The sequence below is a fragment of the Coturnix japonica genome, chromosome 1, assembly GCF_001577835.2.
Source record: "Coturnix japonica isolate 7356 chromosome 1, Coturnix japonica 2.1, whole genome shotgun sequence".
NCBI lineage: Eukaryota > Metazoa > Chordata > Aves > Galliformes > Phasianidae > Coturnix > Coturnix japonica.
Window position 1 is genome coordinate 27686260 of NC_029516.1, and position 14065 is coordinate 27700324.

A 14065-nucleotide genomic window follows, 5' to 3' on the forward strand; every position below is an offset into this window, starting at 1 on the left:
CCAGTGGAGTAGTGCTAACTGCTCTTTATAGAACAAAACCTCTCCGCATTCACATCCTCAATGAGCCCTTTAAATAGAAATTTACAATCAACATGGATTTATCTTTAGTCTTCTTGACTATTTCATCCTTGAATGCTCTTTTCTGGCCTCCTCTGATCTTGATGGTTGTTGACAGTTGCTGAAGCTCAAGCTGCCAAGAATATAGAGTGAAATGCTGATGACTATTTGACTATTTGACTATATGACTATATTGATGCTGGATTTGGACTTGAGAAACTTAGAAAAGGGGAGAATGCTTCAAAGGAACGTATATACAAAGCAAAGGAACAGCATCTTCAGTCACATCTCGGTAGCTGCTGATACCCAGATACTGATGTATTTCCTTAGCTCAAAGCCATGAATGTTCATGATTTGTATCCTGTCCCTCTTGTGCCAGATATGATAGAAGTGCAATGGCTGCACAATACCTGTCCCAAAGAAGTTACTACCTGCAATTCCTTAGGCAGGAAGATGCTACTAATGCATATAGCTAAAGAGCAGCATTTGAAAAGTTCTGGAAACTAAACATATCTCCAAGTAGAATAACAGAGAGGCTCCTCTGGGCAAGCGGACAGAACCAGAGAGGCACCACAGCTGTGCCTCTGTCTATCCACAGTCCCAGAAAGCAACAGAGCAGTCAGTAATTTTGTCATTGTGTTGCAGATGAAGGGCTTGGCACAAGCATGACAGTTCCTATTACTTTGATATGAGTATGCACACTGTCTTTTCTGTCACTGTGCCTGTAGTGACACTACCAAAAGCAGAAGGGATGGGCCAGAGAGGTGATGGCATCATCCCTCCAGCCACTGCATGCCAAAGCCTCTCTTCCCTGCCCTCCAAACTGCTGCCCAGGCTGAAGGCCCAGTACCCCACATTTGGTCCTGCCCCCAGGCTGCCCCAAGCACCACTCACCCTGCTACTGCATCCCTGAGGGCCTGGCAGGGTGCTGGACCCAGGCCCTGGGCAGCCTGGGTGAGGACAGGGACGTGGGAAGGATAGGGTGAGGCCTGGCTCTTGTTCCTGTTTCCCCAGGAGAGAATGCTCATACCCTGGAGTCTAGATGCACTATTATCTGTGGATTTTGGATGGTATTGTATGTCTTGGAGAGATGGTGCAGTGGTGTCATGCCCGAGCCTCAAAGCCATGTATACTGCAGCCTCTACAAAGAGGAGGCTTCTTGGTTTCCAGCATGCAAGATGGCTTGGCAAGGAGTGGGAAAATGAGCTCCAATTGCTACCATGTCCCCCCACAGATAGGAAGATATGCTATTGGTTGCATCTGATGCTACATGGAAAACATTTTGCAAGTCCAGCAGATCCTAAAAATAGTTCCTATACACTGCAGAGAGCAAAGCTCTAGAAATTCTTGCTGTAGAGAAATATGGAAACAGAAAATGATAAAGGAAAAGTGCCACAGAAGAGACAGCAATGGACCCAACTATTGTCTGTAGTCATTCATACTAACTTGCTGCCACAAAGTGGTGTTGTATTTCAAGGTTTGCCTTTGGCTGAAGCGAAGCTTGCTGGTAAGATAAATGTCTTCCTCTATCCCCAACAACACACTGCTTCCTCTTCATCAAGAAAACAACTGACCAGCTGGCTGAAAGGGGCATGCTCTGCCCTCTGGCCACAGATGCCTCAAGTAGAAATATCAGCAATGGTTGCTTTAGCTTTCTGCACTGGGGAATGCTTCGTCTTCTGCATGATTTTTCTTCAAGACAGCAGTGAAAGTAGTTAGGAATATGTGCAAATGTAAAAATGCATGCTAAAAATTGAACACTTTCACATTGAAAAATGCATCATCACAGCTGAAAACACTAATTTCTTCTTCAGACTTCATCAAATGAAACACTGCAGCACAGGCCCCAGAATCTTATTTATTTACTTATTTTTGCATAGTGCACTGAAATTGTTTCAATCATCAGACGTTGCTTTTGTACATTATATTTCCTAGTGGCCATTTTCCCATTTTTTCTCACTTTCAGTGACTGGTTGGTTTTCATAATGTGCTCAAGGACTTTCATCATATGTCTTAACTTTACGTTGAATCTGATAATGTGTTGATGTTTGGTATGACCGATTAAGTGAAAGAATTTAGAGACTTTTCTTAGTTTAATTTTTATCTAGGCCTGTATGACTGCAAATAGGAAAAACATGGAAGGAGTCTTCATTGAAGGATCTGCGTTAACTTTCAGCTACTTCATGTCACATTCAAATGTTGACATACAAAGACAAAATGACTTGGAAAATCTCAGGAATTCCTCAAGAGTGGCATGTTTATAAAACACTTGATATTCATATGTTTGGGTGAACGCTGGCGGCTCACTATCAAGCTGTTGCTGTGTGATGTTCCCATCCACCATAACCAGTTTTATTGCTTACAATTGCAGTCAGTATCTGTAGGAAAACAAGGAGGGCTGTCTTCTGGCCAAGAAGTGATTGAAGTACAAGCCTTCATTGGGAGCATCTCAGACCCACGCTGACATACCTTGGCGTGTTTTACACAGCAGCGGTCACCATGCACTTAGTAGCATAGATGTTAAAGAATTCTGTAGTCAATGGCAACTTAGTCCACTTAAGACTGCGAACCTCTCTCTGCAGGGGCCTTTTGGTCACCTCATAGTTCAAAATGAAGTCTAAAGTTAATTGGGCCCTAATTTCTCTCCGTGCCTTTCTTTGGGCACTGAATTTACAGCTAACTTGCTTAAAATTGGTTTGTCTTCCTTTCTTTTCTGTGAAGATCAGTAATGGTATTGTTGGTAGAGGGTGCTGGAGCAAGTGAATGGACTTAATTTATGTCAGGCTTTTGACTGTGGAATGTATATTCATCAGAGGAGCTGTACAGCTACAGCGATGGCAACTGGCATTTAAAACCCAGTGCTAGTAAATCACGGCGGATAAAACAAATGTGATGTATTAGTGCAGCTAAGGAGTGACATTTGACCACTGTATTGTTGCTCTGACACTGAAGTTAGTAATGCAGTTTTGTGCCTTAAAGCAGCCTGTTCCCTTGAGCAGATCATCCCCATTTCTTTTGGCAGAGAATTAGTAAAACCAAGAAAGATTTTTGAAAGTTATTTAATTCTATAAAAGCATACAGCCAAAGTGTGAGTGCTGACATGGCTGTAGTCAGCAAACTGCAGTCTGCCACTCTGTTGTGATTTCCTTTATAAAACAAGACCAAGAGCCAGCAGTGGAAATCAGCACCTCTTGGTTAAGTAACAGAGCAATTGAGTTCCCAAGAACACCTTTTTAGGTTCTCTATTCAGGATCTCTATCCAGACAGCCTCCAACAGGTGAGGAGAGAAATGCTTCTCCTGGACCCGAGGTTGCTCCAGCGTGCAGCAAGGTCCATGCTCCAGCACCACAGTCTGAGATGTGTTAGCAAAGGCAGTGCTAAGGCTCAGCCTTTCCTCCCTTTCCCTCTTGTGTTCTACATTACATTGGCTTTAAGAGGTTGCTAAGGCAGAGAGGTCCCCAGCACGCACAAGTATCTGTGTCATTTAGAGCCTCTACAGAGTTTGGTTTCTATTGAAGTTCAGAATTTGAGGTACTTCAACCCTGCCAAGCCCTGGGATCCCAACAAACATCCCTCACAATACTTTACAGGTGTGAAACACATATACTTTCCAATACCACGCATAGGAAGTACCTCAGATATCCAACAAGTACGGTGCAATGTCACCGACTGGGCTGTACCTTTGAAGTCAAAGTAGTACATTCCTGCTTTTAATTGTAAGATGTCACCGGTCTCTGTTAGGTCTCTCCAAAATACCAAGCCAGATGCATTCTGTGCCCTACACCTCCACAGCGTGCCTGTCATGAGATACTTAAAAACACCTGCAAGGGATTTTGCATAGAATTGGTGTTTGATTTGTTCTTTTACAACTTGTGTTCATACACTGAAGGAAACAAGTACATACAACTTGATCTTTCATATGAAAAGATTGCCACTGTAAATCCCACTTATTTTCTGTGTTCATATTCTCCTTTACCAACGTTCCATAGGGAAACTACTTTAAATAGCTTAAAGTGAGAGTGATCAAGGTTGTAAATGTTATAGGCTAAGTCCACTTTAACTAACTGTGTCAGGATGTTTTATACTTAATTCAAAATTCACAGGTGTATTTCTAGGCTTCTAAAGAAAGCTTGGTAAGCATTTTTAAGTAAAGAATACTCTTATCTCATGTGTTGAAGCTTTCTTCAAGCTTTGGAGTAGGTATAGCAGGAGGAGGTGTTAGAGATGATGGAGAACCTGGAAGAGATGTTTTAGCAGGGTATGGTGAAACCAGAACTTGCTCTATTTAAAAGACTTATCACATTGTAACTATGAAACCAAGTCAGCAGGAGCCTTGCTTGATCCTTCCTTCAGTGAGGTCACAACCTGCCCAGCACATCAGCTGGAAGGTCTGACAGCAGTTTCCATTCAATGTTTATAACATCAGCAGCTGAATGAATTTCGCTGGGAGGACTTTGAATCCCATCTCCTCTGTCCATAAATCTGTGTTGCTTTTAGCAGTGACTCTTGATTGACTTGTGGGGAAAAAAATACGAGCAGCTGTGCAGACTGCTTTCCATGAAAAGGGAGATGGAAAAAAACCTAAAAATTTCCCACACCACAAACCAATTTCCTCTGCAATGGGAAGCACGTGTACCTCCACTTGGTGCTCTGATGACATTTTGGACATATCTTTCACTCTAGGTAGACACCAACAAACAGCATTTCCTAAGACCCACTAACGCTTACTAGCCTTTCAGGCAGGAACTACTCAAGCAAGGCAGGACTATGATTTCCACAGGAAAATTAGAAAGTAAATCTTCATGCATGAATGTGAATTTGTCCATCCATCACTAGTGGATGATCCTCCAGAGGTTAAACATTAAGTAACAACTGGATGTTTTTCTGGAAGATACACAGTGCAGCTCAAAAAGTTTTGGAGCTCAAAGGCAGGAATAATTCGAGACATTCATAACATACATGATGAGGAAAGCCAAATGAGGGTATCATAACCATCTCTTTTGCTCATCTGACACAGATGAAGTTGTCCTTAGAAAGTCAAAATGTTCTCCAAAAGGTTTTGCCTTAGGATAAAATACCTTCCATTTTTATTCTCAACAGATGCAACCATAAATGTATGATTAAAGTAAGCAAACAACAATAAAAAGCTGCCCCTTCTACTCCCATTTTGAGCTCCAAAGCCTTTCAAATGAAGTAAGGTTTATCTTTATCTTCCAAAGTGATTTTCTTCAACTGGATGAAGCAAGCGACTCATTTTAAATTGAGTAACTTTAATACTACTATTTCAAGCTCCTTGCCTTACACAGAATGCTGTCCTGTCTTAATGGGTACCAGTTTAATGAGGAATAAGTCAAGAATCAGACAACAGTAGCATGCCTTCTCCTTCAGTACTTCTCTAAGAGAGGCTGCGGTAGTAGACTTTCCAATTTTAGCTCTCTTGCATAGTCAATCTGGGCAATAATTCTGCATATAGCCATCATAGTTTTGAAATACAGCATAGATAATAAGAGATTGCACTAATAATGTGACAAAATGCACTGAAATTAAGTTGAAAATGGTTTTTGTTTCACCCACAGGAAAAAGAATAAAGGAGCTGGTGAACTGTATTTCCCTGTATGCATCCAAATCAAAGTGGTTTAAACACAGTCCATTTTATTGGCTGTTTGTCTTTTTATTGCATACTGTACTATGGTCATCAGCTGATGTGCAACTGCATTATTTACAACTAGCTGGATACTGATACAGGTGAGGACTGATGGCAGAAACATACTAAAAGTGCTTACATATGTCTACATATGACACCTACTGTGTCATATAATCAATCTCAAAAAGAACCAAAAGCAACTTATTGTCTTCAGGGAAACAGGGTTATTCTCATCTCATGCATAAAATAAATGGCTTGGTCTAAATGCAGTGAGAGATAGAAGTGGTTTTCTATCAGTGTGTTTTAATGAAAATCTATACACAGTGCAGATGTTTAACTCAGAGCAAAACTTCAGCTTCATGCTCTTCACTTTGCTTTACTTACCATCAATTTCTATTTCACATTTAAGGTCATTACAAGACTGGAAAAAAAAGACATGAAAAGACTGAGTATTGAAAAATATTTCTTAAATCATTAGTCGTCATTTTAATGGTGTTAGACTTTACCAAATTCAGGAGGCATAACTAGTTAGCTTTACAGTGTCCAAATATTGTTAGTCTTAGAAGACCCCTCATTTGAAGCCTGTACTCTCCACTCAATTTACAAACTGGCCCTACATTCTTAGTCTGATGATGTAACTGCCTTATTTGCAGCGTCATGGTCAGGATACAAATACAGTGGGCTCTGTGATGAGTTTGCTCTTGGAGGTGGTTGTGTACTAGTCAGTCTTTCAGCATTTCCTGGAGACTTCTCCATCCACCTTGGACTTGTCTGCTCCTGAGACACTTCCCACACAGAGGGATATGGGGAGGCAAAATTCATGGCGGACTGTGAGAGGTAGTTTTCCTGAAGACCTTCTTGGAGGCACCTGTTGGAAAGCACTTCTTTCTCTTTGGAGTTTCGCCACTTCATCCTTCGATTCTGAAACCAAATTTTCACCTGTTTGCAAGTTAATGAGAGTTTATTAGCTTTTTTTTCCCTTTAAATAACATTGTCTTCACATGATTTTTTTTCTTTTTTTTTCTTTTTTTTTTTTTTTTAATTTTCCATCCCCTTAGTTTCACATTCCCTCTTTATTTGATGTTACAGTAGATCCAATTAAGCTGACTGATTGGCACTAGCTGAGCATTTTTCAATTCCTATTTGCTACAGCTGAGCTAAATACTCTCTTTGACTTTCCCTTCCTCAAGCAAGTGATTATTTGGTGTAAACTGGAAAGATGAAGACCAATGCTAGGGATTCTGCAGTCTGCTTCAGTATAATCTTTCTAGACAGATAAGAATTCTCAGTGTAAACTATCATTGCCATTAACCAAATTAGGTGATAATCCTAGTAATGTGGAATACTCCTTTTACATGAGGCTATAAGAGCTAAGACTGTCCCATCTGCAAGCAGAGCTTGGTCATCATAAAGCTTCAAAATGACACAGAAGTTACAATTTAAAGATATTTTATCTGTCTAAATACAGTTTTCCATGGGGTACCTGGAAGCGTGTACTTCTGAAATAAAATTCATTTTTCAGAAACTTTTCTTTACAAAGCTTGAGTGCTCAAAGACATTAATGAAATGCTGGGAAAAGCTTAGGGAAATACATGTTTCGGATCTGTTAGATTAAGAGAAGAAGTGAGCATCTGTGGAAGAGAACCCAATCAGATTATTCACGTTATATTCTTTTTTCTCTTAAATATCAGCATGAAGTTCTAGCATTCAGATACTTGAATCAAAGGCAAATGGAATGCAGCTGTGGAGGACTGAGGGTCACTGCCTTAGCTGGCAGAAATGACTACTCCAGTACAATCAGTCAGATAACTGAAGAACTAGCCTTTATGGTTCGTGGTTATATGGTACTCTTCCTTTTATGAGAAAAAATTAATTAGACATGGGTATCATCCAGTCTATCAATATAAAAAAAAATATTTTCTAGTTGTGGTACCTGTTATCTATGTCTCACTACATTATTTTCTTATTTCCCAGGGCTTTCTTGAATGTCAAGAATGCAGATGAACATCTCAGTAAAAACAGCTGTGATATTAGGAACTTGACTATATGCTAGGGTTTTTTAGGAAGCTCATTGGTGAGTGCAATTGGATGTTTTCATTGAAACGAAATAGTTTATCCAGCAGAGATGACAGCTCTGTTCGTACTGTTTATTTTATTGTTTATATCTGGCTTGAGATGGAGTCAGAGTCATTCAGGTTGCAACCTATCGCAACATCTCATCTTCCATGCAAAATGAAGCCAACTGCAAAGTTAGATTTAACTGATTAGGGCCTTGTCAAGTTCAGAAAATCTCCAAGAAAAAAATGATGAAGGCTCCCATCACCATTCCCAGGTTTTTCTGCACACCAGACAGCTCCTGCCATACATATCTTAAGTACATTTACTCCTGCCAAATGCAAAGAAATCTGAGTATACTGTCAACTCTCACTCTCTTGCAGCTACACTCCAGAAATTGGTGTCTACTCAAACACTTTCAGAATCCACTGGATGGGCTCTGATACCAACCCCTGAGGAACACCACTTGTGACCAGTAGCTATCTGGATTTAAGTCCATTCACCACTAATCTCTGAATCTGGCCATCAGGCCAGTTTTTTAACCAGTGAAGAGTGTATCTATCCAGGCCAAGGGCTGCCAGCTTCTCCAGAGTACAGTGACAGACAGCATCAAAGGCTTTGCCGAAGTCCAGGTAGATAACATCAACAATCCTTCTCGCATCCACCAAGGAGACCACTCAAGGAGATGAGGCTGGTCAGGCAGGAGCTGCCTTTCATAAACACACGCTGCCTGGGCTTGATCCCTCAGTTGTTCTGCACCTACCATGTGACTGCACTCAAGATGATCTGTTCTATTTTGTTCCCTAGTACTGAGGTCAGGTTGAAGCAGCTCAGGGCTCACTCTATGCTGTACAATTTCCATTCTTCAAGACCACTTTAAAGATTTTTCTTCAAAAGGATGGAGCTACAGATTTTCTGTGATTCCTTACCTGAGACTCCTTTAGGCCCAGGTTAATGGCCAGTTTCTTCCTGTCTGTTTTACTGATATACTTCTGCTTCTGAAACATTTTCTCCAAAGCCTTCCTCTGGTCTTCAGAAAAGACAGCTCTTCTTAATATACCTCTCCGGGCTTTGGAGTTAGATTCCTGGGTCAGAAGAGGCAGGACACTTTCCTCTCCTAGTAGAAATAAATGAGAGTTTCACATAATAACTAACATATATTAGAGAAATATTAAGTGCTGTTCATTATAATGCTAGCAGACCACTGTCCCACTTTTGATTTGTTGCTGTTAGAAGTGTGTCGTAATGCTTCAGTCATGTTCATTAAGGGCTAAACCCTCACTTGGATCTAGAGGTGTTGTCAGTGGCAATGAGTCTCTCCTTGACATGGTAAAGAGTAAATCAGATGAGTTCATAGAGGAACATTAACACTGGACCCATACTACTGTAAAATTCAAATACAGTCAGGGAGAAACTACTCTGCTTTCTTTTGCACGTTACTATCGAGTAAACCACAGTAAGATTTCCTAGTAGTTTATTTTCTTGTGTGAGATGCAGAACCAGATAAAAAGTGGTCTCTAACACTGATTCAGAGAATCTAAATAGGCTTCCTTTAGTTTTGTTTACTAATGAAAGGCTTTCAGAGTGAACTATGTCTCAGAAAATCCATGTCCATTCACTTACTTATTCTGGAAACCATAGCAATTTCTTTATTACAGGATTTGGGGAGTACTTGAGCTTATTTCTTTCACTCTAGTTTCTAATCCTTTGACATCCCATAGCAAGTCCTTAGTAAGGCACATTTCAATGAATTCAATCATACCTACTTGATCTACACCTAGAGGGGAGCCTATCATGGAATACAGCCTTAAATGTGTGTGACAGAACTGAAGTGGAAAAGTGGGAAGTACTCACATTGTCTCTTCATTGGGCTCACAAAGAGCATACAATAAATACATCTGGATAAATGTTTTGCCTTCCTCATGCCCAGTAAAGCCCAAAGATCTAGTGCTTTCCTGTGCTCCCTCTCCTACAGACATGGTGTAATGGGAGTGGTCCTAGTAAAGCCTGGTATGCCTCCAGCAGTCCCAGGTTTCCCCATATGCTCACTTAGGGAGCAATACCTGAGATTAGTTGAACAGGGCTTGTCACTAAGGATCAGAGGTAAAATTGAATGGAACACTTACAAAGAGCAGTCCTTTGATTCATGCCATGCCATATGGTCGGACACCTACGACCTTCCTGTGAGAGGGCAGCCACAAAGGTGGCTTTGGTTTGCGTCACTTGTAATTTGGACTTTAAAGGTGTGAGCTGTCCTGTTGATGACACCTTTCCACATGCGCATTGCAAGACTGATGTCCTAGTTTAGAATTACAGCAGCTGCAAAGGTGTGCTGCTGTTCAATTTCTGCCAAGGATTTAATCATTCCCATATCAAAGCCAATGGCAAAACTCTTATCTAAACCAGATTTTTGAAAACACTGTGTATGTCTTTCATGAAAAGGTCTATTCTAGTCAACTGTGAAAGTAGTGAGGAGGAATTAAATACATTCGTTAAATAAATACAGTGCTCTTGAAAACACTAATCAAATCCAGATGCAGCTTTCACAAACTGTTCCTTGCGGCTACACCACATTTCAAATTCTGTATACTATACATAAATACACAGGAGTACAAGTATCTTTAAACACCAGTAGAGGAAAAAAACCACACATACACAGAGTGTACTGTAGAACTGTGTACGTACAACAATGAAAAATTAAAGTGTGTATATGTATGTCTTGCAGAGTTGACTTGTGGTGCTTCCATAGCACACATTCTACTTGTTTGATATTACATACATTACACACATATACTGCCTTGAAGTGAGACCAGTACAGGATAAATATTAATAGCTGAGCAAGTATACAGTAATCTTTCCCTAAAGATCACTGTCAAACACTAGTGTTTAGGAACATCTGCTTTTAGAAGCTTCTACTAGACATGCCTTTTACAATCTTTTCCACATCTTAAGAAACCTTCTTTATATTTGTCCCTTATAACAGTATCTGGCCAAAAGTAATTATTTTGATTTAAAATGTTACACAGTAGAGAGAAGTCTAAATTTATATGGATGTTTTTCAGTTTTCAAAATGATATCTGGAACCAGATATAAAAAAATCATAACCTACTGGTTACTGTCCTGATATTTATCACACAGTGACTCTCCATCCAAATGAAAACAAACTATCTGCAGAACAAAAGTCAAAATATCACAGCAGAGGTTTCTGTAAAGGGCAACTGGGTTCGTATTTCTCTGAGGAGCACACAGTTCCCTCAAGCCCCCCCCCCCACACACCTCGATCTGATCCTGCTTACAAAGCCGGTTGCAAACACCAGCCCTTCTTCCTTACTTGTTTGGGGAATTTAGGTTCCTTTTTCCAGAGAGCCTCCAAGTCATTTCTGATGAATCATCATCAGTTCTCAAGTGTGCTGGAAGGTACAGTATGACAGTGGAAGAGCTGATACTTTCTCTCATAGAATGAGAGATACCAGTGAGCTTCACAGGGCTAGCCCTTGACACCCAGGATGAATTCCACAATGGAGCTGTCAACTCAGAACACAGAATGCCAGGTTACGTGACCCCTTAAAATTTGTCTTGCCTGGATGGTTGTTCACAGTCAATCAGCAAAGAAACAACCTCCTGCCTGCCTCCTGAGGTGCCAATTAATCCCTTTAGAGGCAGCATGCAGGGTACAGCTTAATGCTTGCATTAGAGTAATGTAGTAGTGAAGCATCTACAAACTCTAAGGCACAATACGTGACTGATTCTAAAAGCCTAACTGAACAAAATTTACTCAGAAACAGAACAATCACAAGCAGCAGTAAGCAACCATTGGGTCACTCATTACTGAGTCAAAAAATTTAAGACTCCTGTTTGAGATAACAAATACTCATCCCCAGTTGAGTAGCCCAGATTTCTTTTAAGAGCACCCCATATTCCAGGATGTATTCTGACTCTGCACTCAAAAACTGCATTTCAGTTGGTGGGGTAAAGGATTTTTCAGTAAGCCAAGAAACGCAGTCATTCATTCACTACAACTCTATCAAAATGAAGTAAGTTAGCTTGAGGGCTGTCAGCGTGAACGTGCATCAAAAGACTTCATGTTCTACTGATATAAATGTGAATCTATTACCAACATTTCCCTATGTTACCAGTTTAATTTCTGTGGGCTTTTTTTGTTGTTGTTGTTGTTGTTGTTTGTTTGTTTGTTTTAAGACTTTTGTTTGTATCCTAGTATATAGTGATAAATGTCCCCCCTAATCTGTGCAACTAGTCTTCATTTGCCTTGATGACAGAGACCACCTTGAAGGAGCAAGTAAAAGCTTTAGTCATGGTTTCCATTTTTTCATTTGAACTCAATACATTCTAGTTAAATGGACAATTAATAGGTCACTTCCAAAATAGTAGTGTATCAGTCCTGGTTAATAAACAATCCCCACAGTTGATAATAGGCCTATGTATTCAGCAAGTCCCTGTATACACTCAGCTCATCCACTAAATCCCTTTTCAGGTAGACAGGGTTATATGGGAAGATGAGCTAGAATGAGTCTATAAAAGTCAGTTTCATTCACTGCTTTATTTTTCAGTCAAGTGCTTTAAATGGTGTCCCGAAAATCTCTTGGAATGTGAGACAGGAGAAAAGACTGGCACATAGAGTATTGCTTTATGGCCATACAAAAGGGCAACTGACCCCTGCCCAGGCCTTTTCAATGTGAAATGGTTCCTAAAGTTCATCTGCACAGTGAAAAATTGTGGTGAGGTCGCGTGTGGATGAGTAAAGTGAAAGTGGTGATTGGTCATGGTGCTGTCAGCCATTGTGGGAGAGCCAGGGCCATGTAAAATGCTCTGTGGGAAAGTGTCAGCCCCCTAAAGAGGTGCTCAGAAACTTGCAGCTCATTAAACTGCCAGCATTTGCTGCCTCACTTGTCAAGAATCATTCAACTTAGCAACTGCTCTTCTGAAACATTCATAAAACACATGCACGTAGTCAGGAAGGGTCTGAATGCAACTGTGATAAAACAGTATATGCTACAGCACGCACGAACTCCAGTTTCCATTTGGATTTGAAAAAGGATTTGAGCTTTTCCTTCTTTCCTCCTGAAAGATGATGAGCAGATGAGTCTTCTGTATGTTTCTGAGCCACAAATGTGTAAAATCAAGAATATATGTTCTTACAACAGGATATGCAAACTTCGCAATCAAGGTTAAATTCAGATTTGAATGGAAACGCATTCCAGCTTTTAATCCTGGGTGCAAAGGGTATGTGGGCAAAAATTCTCAACATATGTCTTCACATTTTTACATTATAATTAAAAAACAAAAAAAAAACAAAAAAAAAAAAACAAAACAACAAATTAAATACATGCATTTGACTGCTCCAAAAAGAATGACTACTTTATTTAAATAATGCTAGAGCTTCCTGAATCATAATGTATCCTTGACAGACATTAAAACGCAGCATCCACTTTAAGATCTTTCAGCTCTTTTCTTATTTGCAAACATTTATTGACAGATATTAAAGAGTTACTGATTTTTAATAGAATCCTTTCTAGTAAACTGCAAACAAGGAGATTTCCTAGGTTAGCTCTGTCTGGGTGTCTCAATGTCATTAGAAATCTCTCACAATTGCCCAGTGTACTTAAGTTTGATAAATCTTTGGAAACCTTCTGAATAGGATTGCTGTGATTTTACTAAGGAATTAGCTGCTGCCATTGCATCACCAATTAGCTTTCCAGAACACATTAAATCCTGCTGCTTTGGTTTACAGAATAACTCAAGCATTACTGATGAAGCATAAAAACTTACTTGGAAAAGCAGTGGGGGATGCAGGGTGCTGACAGGACCCACCGCAGCATGCTGAGTAGAATGGCGGGGCTCGGAGAAAAAAGTGTTTGGAAAGAGCTGCAAAGAAAGCATAGATCTAATTGATTACCCATTGAGCATGGGCGATATTCATAACAACAGTCGTCCAAAAAGTCAGTGTGTAAAGTCCTGCCCCACAAGTTCTTTTTCCTTTTTTTTTTCAAGGTGGTGATATTTTTTAAGGCAAACAGTGATAAACCAAGTAATCGCTCTTTAATTTTAACAAGGTTAGTTTATATCTATTGCTTAAATATAACATGCAAAACTCTCACAATATATCTCTTACAAGAACAAAACTCTACTCTAAGTGAAATTTACTTTTCTAATTGCTGTAATGCTAAATATTAGGATTGAACATGTTGTTTCAATAATGCAGTCAAAATAATTAGTATAATGCATCTCATATAGTTACATTAAATAACTCTAGAAGGTGTAACATCCCAGGGGGAAAAAAAAAAAAAAAAA

General features: G+C 39.9%; 1 protein-coding gene across 1 annotated transcript in view; it reads right to left on the minus strand.

The window, feature by feature from the left end:
* Positions 1–5689: 5689 nt before the first annotated feature.
* LOC107309731 (homeobox protein DBX2) overlaps positions 5690–14065 on the minus strand; it is an 8747-nt gene continuing 371 nt past the window's right edge. Inside the window, exons 2-4 of the mRNA XM_015854761.2 lie at positions 13544–13658; positions 8686–8873; positions 5690–6640 (exon numbers count right to left, since the gene is read on the minus strand). Coding sequence (XP_015710247.2) covers positions 6323–6640; positions 8686–8873; positions 13544–13658 — 621 coding nt within the window. The 3' untranslated portion in view covers positions 5690–6322. The remainder of the gene's footprint in view (positions 6641–8685; positions 8874–13543; positions 13659–14065) is intronic.